This window comes from Nipponia nippon, unplaced genomic scaffold (genome assembly GCF_047370975.1).
Source record: "Nipponia nippon isolate SJK-2023a ecotype South Korea unplaced genomic scaffold, ASM4737097v1 scaffold_7, whole genome shotgun sequence".
NCBI classification, from domain to species: Eukaryota; Metazoa; Chordata; class Aves; order Pelecaniformes; family Threskiornithidae; genus Nipponia; species Nipponia nippon.
In genome coordinates, this window is record NW_028262391.1 from 43,153,383 (window position 1) to 43,170,434 (window position 17,052).

The window sequence follows — 17,052 nt, forward strand, 5'->3', positions numbered from 1 at the left end:
GGGGAGACCTTATTGCTCTCTACAACTACCTGAAAGGAGGTTGTAGCAAGGTGGGGGTCACTCTCTTCTCCCTAGTAACAAGTGATAGGACGAGAGGAAACGGCCTCAAGCTGCGCCAGGGGAAGTTTAGGTTGGATATTGGGAAAAACTTCTTCACTGAAAGGGTAGTCAGGCATTGGAACAGGCTGCCCAGGGAAGTGGTTGAGTCCCCGTCCCTGGAGGTATTTAAAAGATGGGTAGACATGGTGCTCAAGACATAGTTTAGTGGTGGACTTGGCAGTGATAGGTTAGTGGTTGGACTCGATCTTAAGGGTCTTTTCCAACCTTAACGATTCTATGATTCTATGAACAGCAAAACGGTAGATCAACAGTAACCAACAGATCACGGGGGGCAGTTATTCCTCTTCACTCAGCCCACATCTAGAATACTGCAGTCAGTTTTTGGTCACCTGGTACAACACAGACTTGGAAAAACTTGAGTACAGGGAAAAGTCACCAAGATAGTTATGGGGTTGAAGCATATGACCTATATGAGGAGAACATAAGGGTGTCTGGAGAAGATAAGTTATTGAGACGATGGAGCCAGACTCTTTATTGAAGATGCCTGGAAGAAGAATGAGAAATAAATTCATTAACTGAAATAGCAGAGGTTCTGACTGGATATAGGAAAGAATTCTTCATTGTGAAGATAAAGTACTGGAACACTTTGCACAAAAAAGTTGTAGACTCTCCCACCTTCCAGGTTTTTAAGACTTAGCCAGACAATGCCCTAAGCAAGCTTGTCTGAATTTAATGTTGACCCAGCTTTGAGCAAGAGGTTGGACTAGATGACCATTCAAGTTCTCTTCCAACCTGAGTGATTTTATGATCCCTGTCTTCCTGCATAGCTTCAACTTTCTCCCATATTCCTTATTATCGCACATACCCTTAGTTCCCTCATACATCTAGTATCACGCCCTGGCATGTCTCCCAGTCCAGATTTGTCCAGCTTGCTAGCTGGGCACAGTCAGCTCACCCTGAGGACAGCCTGGCCAGTCTGTACAAGAGTGCTGACTGCCAGCCAACCAGACAGAAGAGCAAAGAAAACGAAAAAATGGTTGATTTCCCCCTCAACTGGGACACATGGACGGGCTATGTAGCTGCTGATTTATCAATGGATTCAGAAGTTACCTGAAGGGAAAGAGAAGGCAGGTAAATAGACTGGTCAATCACTTAAGGGTAGTTTTTTTCTTTGGAAAACAGGCTAAGGAAGAAAGAATACAAAACAAATTTCCCCAAAAATGAATTAGCATCAAGAAACCAGACTACAAAAAGACATAAAGAGAAATTTTTTAAAAGTCAACTTGTCATGCACAACATTCATCATGTGTGGAAGCATCATCATGTCTTCCCTGCTCTAAATTAGTCAAAACCCTGTTAGCAAAGGATGTCAGAAGCAGCGTGCATTCCAAAGCTGTACACTACATGAAGATTTGGCACACTACTTAAATACCTGGATTGTACTTGGGGCAAGGATGGGAAAATTACTGATGTGCTCCTGAAATAACAATCTCATCTACCCTTGGAAAGGCTGGCTTAGTTATGCTTTCATAAACAGTCATGCATACCACTATATTGATCCGCTGACCTCAGAAAAGTTCTGATACCATTGTTTAGAGATTGTCTTTTTTTCCTTTCTGCTACTCAGAGAAAATACCAAGTAGAAACTGAAACTATGCAAAGGGCTGGAAACTGTTAATTTTCATATGTTTCTGTATTAAAGTCTTAGTATTTTTTTCTTCACTGCTACATCTCCTCCTGAGTTTCACCCACTCTCATTTATAAAAAGCACACTGGAATTCTGTCTGCCATCAAAGGAAAATAATGCTGATCTCTAAATAGGAAATTCCTGAGATATTCTTCTAGTCTGCATAATTACTTTTCCCAGTTTTTAATACAGAAAGGTTTCTCTTCCCATTGCAAGATTCCCTAGACTGATGATGACATGGGAAACGAAATATCATTTATAGTTTTAAGAAATGTGTATATACACATGTATGTTTTATAATACTATACATACTTAATTGTATCACAAAACACAAATATCCTCAATATAGTATTCATCTTTCTAACCAAGTCACTGGACAGTAGCTTCATCTACAGATATTTTTATTTAGGTCCTAGCATTCTGAATTCTGGTCTTAATTGCGCCAATAATTGTGCCATTGCAATAATAAATCATAATATATACGCTTACAGAGGTACAGAAATGCAAAACCCAAAGAGAAAATTAAGATTAAACAAAAGAATTAACTTATTTCTATCAACAGACTGCTATCATCTATCTTTTGTTAAAAAAAGTTGAACTTGTTTCTGACTTTTAGGTGATCTTCTTAATGTGCTTTAAGTTTGATAACGTAGCCATCTTAACCTGTAGTTTTGTCACCAAAATTCTGCATTTAAAGCAGTGTAAGAAATGTGCAATTTGAAAAAAGTTCCTTGCTTTTAAATAATACATTTGTTAAATTTTGACATTTTTGATAACAAGTATATGCTTCAAGTCTTTAAAATTACTTTAGCAATGTAATTCTGAACTTTTCCTAGAGCTATGATAAAAACATCATCAAGGATAACAATAAAAATGGAGCTGGAGCAAAACAATGCTCCAAGCTATAATTTTAACCAATCTCTCCACTTCAATTTGAATTTTTATATTTTTAAAGACATAACTAAGGTCAGGTTCTTCATTCACATGTTCTTGCCAGATCTCTACTACACCAGAACCGTACAAGACCATCAAGAATTGATGACTGATTGCATGAACACTTCGATTCTTTGTGGCAGGACTCAGTTTCAACACATCCTCAGAGGCATCAAATGCTACTAAAGCAGTCAGTTGAGTCATACTATCCTATATGAAGAATATGAGGGATCACAAATGAATACCCCAAGTAAACAAATTTCTAATCTGCCAAGCACTTACAGACAACACAATAAAGCCTGCCTGCATATTAATTCTTAATTACATGTTTGGAAGCTTTAATAGCAAACCATGGTTCAATCAGCATTTAATAAAGATCTACAGTATGCAAGACAGCATTCAAAGGAAATAAGTGTTAGAATATTTTTGTTACAAATAAACTATATTCTAGTTAAAAGTTTGAGATATTGCAATAGAGTTTCTATAAAGTTAGAACCTGTATATAAGTTCCAAAAACCTTGAGGGAAAAAACGTTCAGCAATATTATTCTGATATTGGCATATGTGTCACTAGCACAAGACTGTTTTTTACAAACATAAAAGCACCTAAACCTTGTCATTGAAAACTTTCAGGTCCCAAGAAGTGAAAATTCTGTAGAGTGCTATCATCTGCTTAGCTATCTGAAAGATACTGGCTTTGCTGCACTTTAAAAGTTTAATTATATTTTATTGATCAAACAAACTAAAATAAATCGTAAGAAGAGTACTGCCCTATTTGAGAAGCAGAAGAAAAATACTATCTTTGCAGATAGGCTTTCAAAGAATCAAAAAGTTACTTTAATAATTTATACTTTAAGAGGACTGGCAGGATTGAGATCAAAGATAAAAAAAATTATTTGTAAAACACTAGGTCTGACTGATTATTGATGTCATAAATTATTGAGTGCCTGTATAAAATCTCTTTACGTTTACACTTAAAACAGAAAAACCTTGAAGAACTGGTTTTAAACAGTTAAACAGCATGTATTTAGGGCTTGAATTTGTCTTGTCCTTCAACAGAAACATTGGGAGAGTGCATAATTAGTCCCTCTCCGCCCTAATCACAGGTCAGCCAGAACTGCACAAAGCACTCTGCTATCATCTTAAAACCAGGAGCAACTTCTTAAACTTTAAATTCTGTGCATGAAATCTTGGCCCCAGATGCAACTGGAACCAGACTTCTTATGTCCAGGCCTCTTCTGCTGTTACAGCTGGTTTGCATACTATAAGATAGAAACAAATCACAAAAGTCCACCCCTCTTGAATCTGAGAAATTATTTGTTTAAACTTTTATTTAACCTCATTCAAACAGCATCAGATCTAGAACAATGCAAAAAAGATGCATCTGGTCACATCTACCTACCTCATCCCCACAGCACAGTAAGTACTAGGCTGTGCCTTGGACTGCAGCTACAATTTTAGGCTCAAGCCCCCTTCCTCTTTTATCCCAACAGAACCACCACAGTTTCACATGCCTCAGTCCTTCTGCAATCTTTCCCATCAGGAAAAGCAAAGTATTGGAAAAACTACCACTTGAATTTCTGCAGCCTTCCAAGCTATGCAATTCTTCAATAAATTCCATTCCTCCATTTCAATAGCGTAAGGGAAACCTGATGATTTTATAGGTCTGCTGTAGGTGTCAGCAGCGATACATTTAAAACACCTTAATCTCTGTAAAATTACATATAATTAAATACGACATGATCAGTTAAGCAGTCACTGTTCAAAACTTACGCTATACAGGAACTTGTGGAGACTAACAGCTGAAAAAATTGGGAGAAAAGGGGAGAGCAGTTCACCTTCTAAAACTAGACAAGCAATATTTGTATGTCCTAAGATACACCATGTGTGATGTCTACAGAAAGAAGGTCATGAAATCAACAGGTGCTTTGTTTAACACTATTGTATTAGTAATTCTAAACTGAGCAACAGCATTTAACTATCAGGCTGACTAAACACAAAGGGGAAACAACTCTAATGCACTAAGGGCCCTTGGCATCCTGAGAAGCCATAAATGGCAATTATTGAATTTACTTGTCCCAGCCTAATCAGGTGGGACTTAAGAATGGGGTACATCTCCCATATAGCAGTGTCCTCAGCCTATGAAGTAATCCATCAATACTGCATTCATATTGCTATCAAAGGGAAAACCCAATCTTAAATATTAAGCTAGAGAATGGGGGATGGAACACAAAAAAGGAAAAAATTGAGGAGGTTGGTTGGGTACAAAATACCCTGGGGTTATGTTGGGGGGGCTACCAGAGCCCCAGACAGACTTTAAGTATTAAAAACTGAAGGAAAAGCTTGTTAAACAGTGCAAACAACAAATCACTAGCTCTGATGATTAGGATTAGAGATTCCTAGGGGTATAAGATAACCTAGTGATCCCAGGCAAAAGAAAGAGTATGATAATTTTAGCTGTAATTTTCTGTTTTCAGTCCTTTAAATAAAAGCTTCACTTTAAGTCTTACTAACTAAATGCATAAATAATTTAATAAATGTTGAATTGCTGTACTGTTAAGCCTGTCTGGTGCTGGAAGACAGGATGAAGAAAGATGAAACTGAAAAACTTCAGTTGCTACCTTCACAAAAAGAGCCAATCCAAATGAAGTCGTTTGAGCAGGCACCTCTGAGGAACCTGTAACCTGGAGTGTGTTTAGGGAAGCCACAGGCTAGGGAGTGTTTGCTGCCAAACTAGAGAGAATTGGTGCCAAGTGCTTTGAGATTTGGTAAACGATTCCCTCTAGCAGGTACAAACCAGCACTCCTCTGTGAGGGGCAGATGGCCAAGATATATTCCACAGCTCTAAACCAGTCCTGAACTGGAATGGGAAAGATTTTGTAAACCAGTATCTGACACTGTTCAACACTGTACTTCCAGTTCACCTTCATATATAATAAACTGACTTTGTTAAAGAGAATGACTTTTTATCACCATGTAATTGTTATTTACAAAATAACGGAAGACCCTACATTAATTACTTCAGTAAGCTTGTTTGTAAAAGAACATTCCTCGTCTCATAGGATAAAAATTATCTCATGAGCCAGCTTCTTTCTTGAGAACTCAAGACTTGCTGGGTATAGTATTTGTTCCATACTTCTTCAGAACTACCCACCTCGAGATGATTCCCCAGGAAGCATTTTGTGAAATTGAGAAACTGGTGAAACATCAGTTACTTTTTAAAAATAAATTAATAAATCCCAAATTTACAGATTAAAATCCTCAAAATACATAGCCATTTTCAATGCAAGACATCAGAAAAAAGATAACCAGCCATACAATTGTAATGGAACCTAAAGGAATAAAAGTTCTGAATAAATATTACACAAATTTTTAATACTCTCTTCTCCTCCAGCTCCCTCCAAAGTAAATGTCAACCAAATTATTTTAGCAAAGTAAGATTCAACTAAGACTCATAAGCTCTGTAGTGTGAATGCACTGGTACAAAACCACTCATAAAGCTTCAGGTACTATAGTGGATTTAACTTATTCTGTACAAACTATATTATAATAAATAGTTATGTATTTATATAATTGTACAAAAGTTACGAAAAGCTATACTGGATAATATAGTCCAGCATCCTTTCTCTAACAGCAGTAGTGGGAGATGCTGCTAGAAGACTGCTTTAAAAAAAACCAAAACAAAACAAACAAACAAAAACCCCAAAAAAGTGTGCAGTGATAACTATGCAACAATACACAGCCTAGGACCATCCTAAGTTAGAGGATCCGAGGATCTTATCTTTCTCTCTATTAGGTCAGGATGGAATTTTTTTCCTATTAATTTTTCAAGTAATTTTTTGAACCTGCAACATCCTAAAACAAAGAGTTCCACAACTTAACTACTCACCTGGCAAAAAAAATAGCCCTTTTTGCTTGTTTTGAACTTTTACCTTCTAATTTCATTTGATATCCCTAATTCTTGTAAAAGGAAAACCAGAAAAATAGCCCCATTATAGAACGTCATATTGGTATATAATTATTTTAACACAACAGAGCCAGAGAAATAGTTGTATCCACGCAAAAATCTATCTATAACCCAGGCAAAAATGTCTGATCCTATTTTCTGTGCCGATTCAAAGCTGTTATGCAAGTCAGTGAGATTTGGGGCAGGACAAAAAAATTCATCAAGTAGAAAAAGAATTTCTCAAGAATCCTACGTAACCCTACTTATAGGATTGGTGGTTTTTTGATGAAAGTCATGTAAGAATGACAAAAAAAGCAGCTTCACTTCTCTAAGAATTCTCAACCAGGTAGGTAAGTCTGGGAACCCACACATAAGTCATACTTTTTGGCAAAAAGAAAGAACTAATTTGAGAAGAGGTCTGACCTAAAATATATATAACCAGACAATCCAGTTTCCAAAATTCCGTCTCTAAGCTAGATAATTAAACAGCTGAAAGGTAGGTATTAATCATTCCTAAAGAGTCTTTTTATTATCCTTAGTGGTTTGTCTCTAACAGAACCAAGCTAGTCACCAAACAACATTATGCACAGGTATGTGGAGGCCTGGAAAATGGAAGGAGTTACCACAAATCATGGAAGCATGACCATATAAGCAGTGCATCTAGGAGAAGAGAATACTTGGTATTCAGACAGCAAGGAAGCCTTACAGCTTGATCAGAGAAGACAAAGAATGTAAACTCTGAAGGAACAGAAGCTACTACTCTTTTCCCCAGTTTTTTTCTGGAACTAAACTGTATATTACCTAACTCCTTTTAGAAGAAATCGGAATCTCAATGTGCCAAGGAAACACGCTATCCTTAATTTTGATATTTAATTCCTTCTCTTTTAATAATTCCTCTTTAAGATTACTTTTGTGCAATTTCATGTGTATATCCTAAAAGAAGGGAGGATGCCAAAGTTATTAAAAGGGAGGCACCGAAGGTCAAAGAATTTTTGAGAACTACATCCAGATCCTGCCCTACAATCCCAGCAACCTGTGCTGCAGCAACTGAACAGTGTGAGGAAAATGTAAGTGACAGAGGAGGGGATGAGAACTGAAATTGGTGCAGGTCTCAACAAGTCAAATGAGAATATACAGATTACAGTTACATGATTATTTTTAATCTTAGTTTTCTCAAAACATAAATACTATACAAAATAGTAAGCACATCCAAAGACATTCAGGAACATGCAAGAATAAACACAGAGTGACTGTAGAGAACTGGAAAATACATTCACTATTTTTATGAATAATAGTACATGCCTCAATGCACTTTTGTGCTTGGTTACTCACTACAGAGTCAAATCAAGAGAGACTGTTGGAGGGACCACATGAGAAAGAACTAATATGGCAATGGCACTAATAAGAGTCCTTAAGAAAACAAGAGAGAAGTTGTTAGTTGGGGATTTATCCCCTACCTATTTTCATGCAGGCTAGAAAAATGTCCTTCTTGGGCTAAGCCCAAGATCAAAAGATACTAAACCATTACAGGACCTCAGGATTAACTACAAGTAGTATATGATTATGACAGTACGTCAGGTGAGACAGATGGAGAAGAACTGTTGTAAGAATGTCAGAGATGACAAACACATGTGGAGGCACAGATACCAGCATCCTGTAACATAGTCCTTGCAGTAACAGAACACACTCTCAATCACATCCACACAAGGATTAAAGGGAATACCAAGTATAAGAATTTGCCTATATGCTTCTGTTCTTTTAAAGCGACTTCTGTAAACAATGCAGATATTTTGGCAATTTGTTTTTCTGGAGAAACCATCTCTCTGACACTACAAAAGTCTTGTTGGTGACATGTCTGAACAGGTATCACAGTTGCCCACTGCAAGCCTGATGCCTGGCAGTCTAGCTCAACATCAGGCCTCATCTTAAGGAGGCAGGATGGGCACGTCAGCCAGAAAGGATATGCACAAAGAATAGAGGAAATTATAAAGGATACCAGAAGGGTAGACTGAAGACCATAATCTGAATTTCAAAATGTCAGCACCTTCACCTGTGTATATCCAGGATTAGAGGAGAGGTTGTCAAGATCAGGACATTGTGCCACATTCATTAATACCAAATTCGTGCCTCACCAGATCATCCACCACTACAAAGTTTATCCAGATGAGACGCGGTCATTTGATTTTGTCAAAATAGCTGTAGTCTATGACAGTTGACATTAAAGTTGCACTTCTACATTATTGAGCAAGAACAGATGGTGGTACCTCATCTGGCACAACATCCAGTGTTGTAGCTACTTTCTTGAAAACAAATACCCTTTCATTACCAGTAGAATGCCTTTGTACCAGTTCAACACTTTGCAACATTTGGCTGTAACTTATTTAACGCTAGACACTGAGAAATTGGTTAAACCACAGACTAACACTCTCCATATTATAAGCACTGAAAAAAAGTGTCGAATTGCCAATGAGTTGTAGTAGAATCTGGACTTTGTATGCAGTAGACTCAGCAACATGAAGGAGGCTTACAAATGCAATTGAAACTCATGGCAGAAGGAAAGACTAAAGTGAAGTTTATGAGTTTTTTCAATAATTTTAAGAAAGGAAAAATTACAACCTTAGTATGAGCAGCAGGATTGCCAAATAAACGTAACAAACAATCATTTCAACATATTTTAGAAAATATTACCTTTTACTTTTTCCCCCTTAAACGATCCTTGAAGATGCTGCTCACTGATCAATGACTTCCTCCTCCACAAAGATGTTCCAACATGTGTTGAGAGTTGGGGACATTAGTACCACCTCTAGAGCATGGAGTTTGCCTACAGGGATAATGTAAGTCAGCTTTATTGCAATATTGAATGGTTCTCTAAGGTTTTCTTTTTATTGTTCTTATTTTACATCCAATATTTATTACCAGAAATCTCTTTATGCGATGGACTTTAGAAATTTATCTGGTAGAGAATGCATCTCCACAGAATGATGATCTTAATTTTACTCTCCTTTGTAGAGACCAAGAAATTTAAGCCATTCAGTTCCCAGATACAAACTTATTCTGAGGCTGGGCAACGTATTTTGGTAGGCCCTGAAGGCCAGAACTGCCTGCCAGAAACAGCAAGACCACTTAAAGAAGGCTCTTCCACTACGTTCATAAAACAGAAGCAAGGTATTATGGTGAAAACAAAACTTGAATTCTCCAAATATTTCTGGGAGCAAATAGTATGGTCATGCTCTCAGTTCAATTGGAGAAAAACCTTTGAAAATGATGCCTGAAGAAAGAGCTTCATTTTCTTCATAAATAATCATAGTTTGAACATATCTACATTTATTTTGAGAAATTACTGCTTGATGAAATGACATCAGTTCTGGCACTTAGAGGCGATACTGCTAAAAGCATAACTCAGATGCTGTAGTGTTGCAGAACCAATAAGATTAATAAAAAGAAAACCTTAGAAATACACAAAAAATATTGAACAGAAGCTGCCCTACCTTTCACAGAAAGGCAGACTCCAAGCTCTCAGGTGGTACCGAAGTTATCATTCCAACACATGTTGGGACATCTTGTAAAACAGGAAGTCTAATCATGGACCTATTAAAGAAAGAACAACAATACGGTTTAACATTCTGCTGAAATACTTACTGGTTATGTTTATTTGGCAACACTGCTGCTGATACTAAGATGGGAATGTATTCCCACCTTTTTTGAAAAGGAAATAATAAATGTAGGTAACGTACAATTGTCTTATAATACTGTAACATTAGCAATCGATTAAGTTGGAATAGAAAACCAGATTCTCTATTGAACATGTACAATAAACTCCAATCTCAACACAAGAAACTAAATTATCACAACTATGCACATTGATAAGAAGATTGGGAACAGTGCACACGTAATATAAATAAAATTTCTAGCAAATTGCTTGTTTTATACTAATAAAAAACCCCCTAACTCTGCACTAAGTTACAGAACTATTCCAGATGTCAGCATGCAGATACATCTCTACACCTGCCACATCTCTGCAGGTGACATACTGAAGTTTATAGGTACTAGAGAAAGTCAACGTATTTGGCATGCACAATAACTTGCAATTTGGATTATACAATACCTAACATGACTTTTTTTTCCTAAGAAAAAGCAACTAGAATCACAGAAAATACCACTCTAGGTACAGTTCAAGTGGACTAAGCATGACATTAGGACAACGCATGACTTCAAAATGCTATGCTTAAGAACAAGTACATGTTAGAACTATCTCCAAACACAAGAGTTATGTCCACAGGTATTTAAGGAGGTCATGCTGATAGAAAGATGCTGGTGGAAGAACTGATAGTAAAAGGAATATTTCAGTTTGAAGGCAAATCAACTCACGGATAAAAAGCTGAAAGTCAACAATGAAAACGACTAAGTCACATCAAAAAAAAGTGCAGTGGAAACAAAAAAATATGTTCACAGGCAATCTGATAGCTCAGAATTTCAGAACCCACAACAACTGTAATCTAAGCAGCTATAAAAACCCTGTAAAGTAAACCAACCAGAAAAATAAGTATACTTTTATGTCAGAACTGCTCTGTATATGAAAGAGCAATCATCAATAGTACAGTTTCATCTCATTCAAACATGAATACAGCTGTAGACAAACAAACAGATGAAATGGGGATGACAGAATGACTCTCCTATTAAACTAGTGACAAATGCTTTAAATAGAGGCTCTGGAATCTACTGGCCTGGTTCCATGAAGGATATTCCCATCAGTTTTTAGATGATTTAGCAATGTAAAATGCCCTCTAAAGTATTCAAATTATTTATTTAAAATATATACGTATGCATATAACTGGGCTGCCACTGTGATGCCACATAGTAGGATTCTATACACTCCAGAATACAGAGAACACAGATAAGCTATTTCCTTAAGTTTTAACATGCATTTTTATAGCAGACATGCAATTCAAGTGTGACTGAACAAAGAAAGTATCAAGGCAGAAAATGACAATTTTTTTAATTCTGTCTCATGAAATATTGATTACATGTAAAATAACAAAAAGGTAAATCTATAAATTATGTTGAGCCTAACCCTACAACCATTACATTGACAGAGACAGTGGCTTAATTCTATCAAGCCAAGCTTCTCTGAAGCTGTTTTAAGGAAGACTGTAGGCCTTTTAACTACTGGACTAGGAGAGTTGGATTCATCAGCACATATTCAAGCTTCATAATAATTGGCCTGCACTGCTACGCATGTTCTAGCATAAAAATCTATTTGGATGAAGCAAGAGAATCCAGTACTGATTTTGTGATAGGAAATGTTGCAGATGTATGCTATGTTGTCAATGTAATAGACTTTTTCCAAAGGAAATTTATAACAATGCTAGATAACAGACAAAGACAGTATTTCATAAAATCATGCTACAGAAAAACTGATTTCCTAATGCAGATGTAAAAATAATTCTGAATGAATGTGAAATAAAAATGTCATCGATGATTCTCCAATACATTTTTATCATACATATTTAAGTAAAAATAATTTGAAAATACAAGATGGACAGTTAAAATGTAGTCAGTATGGCCAAACCAGTCTCACATTTCTTAGAATGTCACATTTGTACCTATTCTATTCAGCCAGTGCTCTGTAACAATAAAAACTGAAGTGGAAAAATTGGGTGAAGAACACTGAAAGTGAAGAGAAAGAAAGAAACAATCTAAGTCAAAGAATACAGTATGCCAAAGTTATGTTTCATTATTACTGCATTAAGACAGTTATTTTACAGTTAAGATTCTCCACAAGTTGTGACAATTTAGGGATAGCCAAGTAAAAGCAAAATGGCATCATCTGGTTGTAGAAGAAATCAGTTAGAATTAAAACAAAAGCTGTGGGAATTAATAAGCTGCTGCAGAGTCTAAGATTGTGAGGATATCACCGCTACTGGAGGTTCTAGAGACCACCAACTCTCAGTCAAAAGACTTCTCAGGAAAATACACAACATATCTGTCCCCTTTTTCCATGGATTTAGTTATCAGGCAATATAAAAAGGTCACCTTTTACCCCATCCTTCACTATGTCCTGCTACATTTCACTAATATTAAATATAAAATACAGTGCAGCCTAATTCTCATCTGCTCTCAGAAACAATGCTGTAATAAAGTAATTCCTGAGTCAAGGAGTTTCTATTTTCACAAGATGGTTACAAACCAGAGAAAACTGTCACGCTTCAAACAATCTGCTAAGTCATATTGTTTTATTCATTAAAGTGTTGCCCCTTCTGGTAAACAGTGGAAACTCAGAATGTCAAAAACTAGCTTCTAAACCCTAACTAATACGGCATTCTTACCCACCAAGAAATAGCTTATGAATAAACAAAAGTGAAACAATTACAAATTATTAAGGTTATTTTTCTTGTTTCTTTCCCATAAAACCACAGGAAAAAGCCAGGATTTTTCAGCATTATTTATTTGTGAGGGTCTAATGGGCTTATCTCGCCCTTTAAAGAAATACTACCCATTTTACTAATAAAGTTAAAGACCTAGAAAGTTTTAAGAGTTTGTATGCACATCAGCATGCACATGCATGGAGAACATGAACCTCTGCATCTCAGCTTCCCAAAAAGAGAAACAAAAGCCTTACAGCTCTTTGCATATGTTTCATTGTGCTGTGCTGTCACGTAGAAAGATCAGGGTTTAAAGTTTTACGATCCTGAATGGAATAGCAAAAGAAATATATTATCTGCTAAGAAATACCCACTCTTGATTTTGCATCAAAGAAGAATTTGAAACCATCACAGCCCTGTCTTCCTGTATGAACAAATGGCAAACAAATACCAGCCAAAGATGACTAGATACAAAATTGGATAAGGAAGCATGTGGGAAGTGGATGAGCATCTTTGCATGCATTACCTTTCAGTTACTTCTTCCATTTAAAAGGATCAATAATAATATTAGTCATTTAGATTTAAAATAAACTTTGGATGATAACACTGCCAAGTTACAGCAGAGATAAGAACGTACAATATCTTAAGAAACCTCTTTCACTATAACTTTGAGGCATTTGGCTGGTGGTTGCTGCCAAAGACTGAATAGCATCTGCTCTCACTTTAGCAGTTTATATTCTGACTCTGGTGAATGGAAGCACAATCTCTGAAACAGCCTTTGGGGAACACTACTGAGTTGCTCGACAGAACTCTTACTCAGAAAAGAGAGAAGTAGATTAATATTACAGAAAACTTGAAAGATCTAGCTTCTGAGAAAGGAGAGAAGAGCAGTTTCCTAATACTGTACATACCACAAATCTCTCTTTTACTAAAACATTAAAAACATGCCCTAAAACTAAAGTGATCATTAAATATTAATAGATTTAAAGGTAGAAAATAAGGTCTCCTTAAGTCATGTTCAGGTAAAAGTAAGAAGAAACAATCTATTTTATCTCATTTGTCAACAGGCATAACAAAAACAGAAGAACGAGGACTCACATAACTCTTTTTCCTAATGTGCTTGAGAAGGTCACAGCCTCCTTTGCTTAGTCCTGGTGTGTCTAGGCACAGCAACATATGGTGAGGCTGAGTTTTGTCGTGAACTTATAACGTCATTATTTTAAGTGCCCAGTAGCACAAACTACTAAATTTGTGTGTGGTCCTATGCAAACAACAAATCTGGCCACACACAGTGAAAACCAAGCTTCTAAAACTTCAAAATCAGCTGAAGGAATTCTCTCCTCAAGAGCCACAGATCCCAGATAGTAGCCACTAGTGAACCCCACAGCCACTTTCAAAACTATAAAAGGCTTCATGTAAAGCCAAAATAAAGCTCTAAAAGTGGCTGCAGGAGATCACTAGGAGTGGCCGCTCTTCTGGATTCACTGCTTTTGAGAAGTAAATCCCTGCAGCTGCTTTTAAAAGCTTTGAAAGTTTCATTTCAATTATCAAAGCCAATAAAGCTTCAAAAACAGCCATAGGGATTTGTTCCTCAGAGGAGCAAACCCCAAAAGGCAGTGATGAATAGTGTGATGGGTTCTGTGGCTCTTAAAGTATGTACAGATTCCTGTAAGTCCTGCACTTGTAATTACAGCTTCATGTTGTGCAGCAATTGTTACACCCAGACAGTTCATTAAGGCTTATATGGCAAATTCATTACTGATTTCCCATTCTTTTTAACAGTTTTATGTCTGTTTCCTTTTTGTTTTCTTACACCTGTATAAATATTACGTGAGCATCCCTCACAAGAGCTTCTCAAACAAATTTCATTAAAACCTCGCTGGCTTCCTATCTCAGGTGGTGGCAAGTCATCTTACAAAGCGTTGCACATATGCTTTCCCACGCTGCATCGCGTAATACCATCATCACATCATCGCAACATGATAACTATAGCATGCAAAATAATTCATTTCTCTGAATGAGAACTTAAAAGGGCGCTAATTAAAACACAAGAGTGAAGCTTGACAATAAGTCAATGAAGAACTTTGCCTGCAACTGCAATATAAAAAGGCTTCCATTAATTCAATGAACATAAACACAAATAACACTTCAGAAGTAACTGCATAACTTAAAAACCTAACTGTACTGATTTGTAACAAGATTTTGGTCTCATCTTTAAAGTTATGAGAACTAGATCTCTAAAAATTTTACAAATTTAACTAGTGACGTAAGCATAGTTGTAAAAGAAATTTATGATTTATGCCCCTAAACAAATTGAGCTTAGTATCTTAAGACACTGATGGCTCTGAAAATATTACCAAAATCACGTTAAAAAAAAAAAAAAATTTAGATACTAGAACATATATAGTATATTAATGAAGTATGTCATACAAAATACATTCTGAGCATACTTACTAACCTTAAAACATCACTGATTTTGAATTTTTTTTTTCTACTAAAGTTTTTAACTTCTATTTTCAAATGGCAGAATAAATAAATATACCTTTTTGCCAGCATAAATAAATACTCCTTTTGGAAAAAATGCTGTAAGAAAATCACTATGAACTTAAATAGATGCAGGTGTTAAGAACTGAGTAACTGGTTTGTATGGGGAAAGAAAATCCTGACAGATAACTTCAACAGTCTGTTAAATGTTATTCACAGGTGTCCTCTGTGACCTGTACTACTTACTTTACTTCTGTTTCAATCTTCTCATGTGTAAAACATGAAGGAGGATTGTGAGAAATAATTAATGTTTGCAAAGAGCTTTGAGATCCTTGGATATAAAAAACATGGGGAAAGCATGAAGTATAGAAGTATCAGTAAGCTACTTTTTTCCAACTTGAGATAACTAGATTACTTTTATCATAAAACCTTGAAAGTTTAGTAATACAAGATTACGTAATAAAATGCTTAAAAAACAATCTTAAGTGCTAAGCATATTTTGTTACTCAGAATCGCAGAACTCCAAAGGAAACACTATCAAAAGGAAAGTACGTGTTTCTCACCCATTTCAAGTATGCGTTTATGTAGAGGTATAGCAGCAAGAAAGGGTTCATCTTTACAGGACTGTATCTGGGTTCCAACCAAGTCAGAGTTGGTAGCCATAATTCGGGCACTTTCTTCATTAAGATTGACGCCAGCCATAGAGGCAACATCATTGATGTCATCATCATCTCTATAACGAGAAAAAAAAAAAACAAAACACACACAAAAATAATTCTGCATGGGATATATTCACTTTGTACATTATCTGCTTCTCCAAAAGTAATCATCATGCAATATGCCCAGTGGCTGGGCCAAGTTGAGGCACAACCAAGAGGGTCTCCATTTTTATAGAATATATTCTAGATTCAGAAATAACTAAATATTTCTCTGATCATATTAGGAAAGCTTTAGACGCAGGAAAATTTGCCTGTAACAGAAGGTGTGACAGAGGTGTGTTTTTGTCATCCAAGAGTCAGTGATATTAATGAAACCAGGATGGTCAGGAAACTAAAGGCAGTGATCACCACTAAAGATGGAGCATTTGGTTATTCTCTTTATACTGAAAACTAGGAGTAAAATGATAAAATAAATAAAAACCCCACGGACATTAAAAGCAATAACATGAATTTGGAATCCTGCACAGTTTCACAAGTTCCTATCAAAATGGGCACCTAAAGCATTTTCAGCAATAGTCAGGAAAAATTCTTTGACCATGATGAGTTCATAAGTAAGTTTGGGTTCCAAGTGTGATTTGAATATGCACTGGTATTTTCTCTGGCAACATACAAAAATCAGTTGAACATGTCAACTGGTTTTAGAAAAATGAGCTGCATTTGAGAAGATGATAGCAGCACTTCCCAGGCCTCTGTTTGCCCTGCGATACCCTTCCTAACAGCTTGAGGAAGTACTGACTAACAAGTTGGAGTTCCCATACCTGTATCTTCCAAGTATCTTTTACCTCCTACCTCTATGACGTATGACTTACAACTGCAGAAACAACCACCTGTTTTTAGCACATTCTGTTTAGGAGCTATTACT

At 36.3% G+C, this 17,052-nt stretch overlaps 1 protein-coding gene across 9 annotated transcripts in view; it reads right to left on the minus strand.

Moving 5' to 3' along the window:
- LOC148051043 (transcription initiation factor TFIID subunit 4-like) overlaps positions 1–17,052 on the minus strand; it is a 150,731-nt gene that overhangs the window by 88,794 nt on the left and 44,885 nt on the right. For 8 of the 9 annotated variants that reach the window (XM_087738688.1, XM_087738686.1, XM_087738689.1 and 5 more), the window contains one exon: positions 16,035–16,204. In XM_087738688.1, the coding sequence (XP_087594814.1) occupies positions 16,035–16,204 (170 nt within the window). Of the gene's footprint in view, positions 1–9,313; positions 9,447–10,113; positions 10,214–16,034; positions 16,205–17,052 lie in introns of all 9 variants that reach the window. The other variant, XR_015700319.1, reaches the window with a different exon arrangement.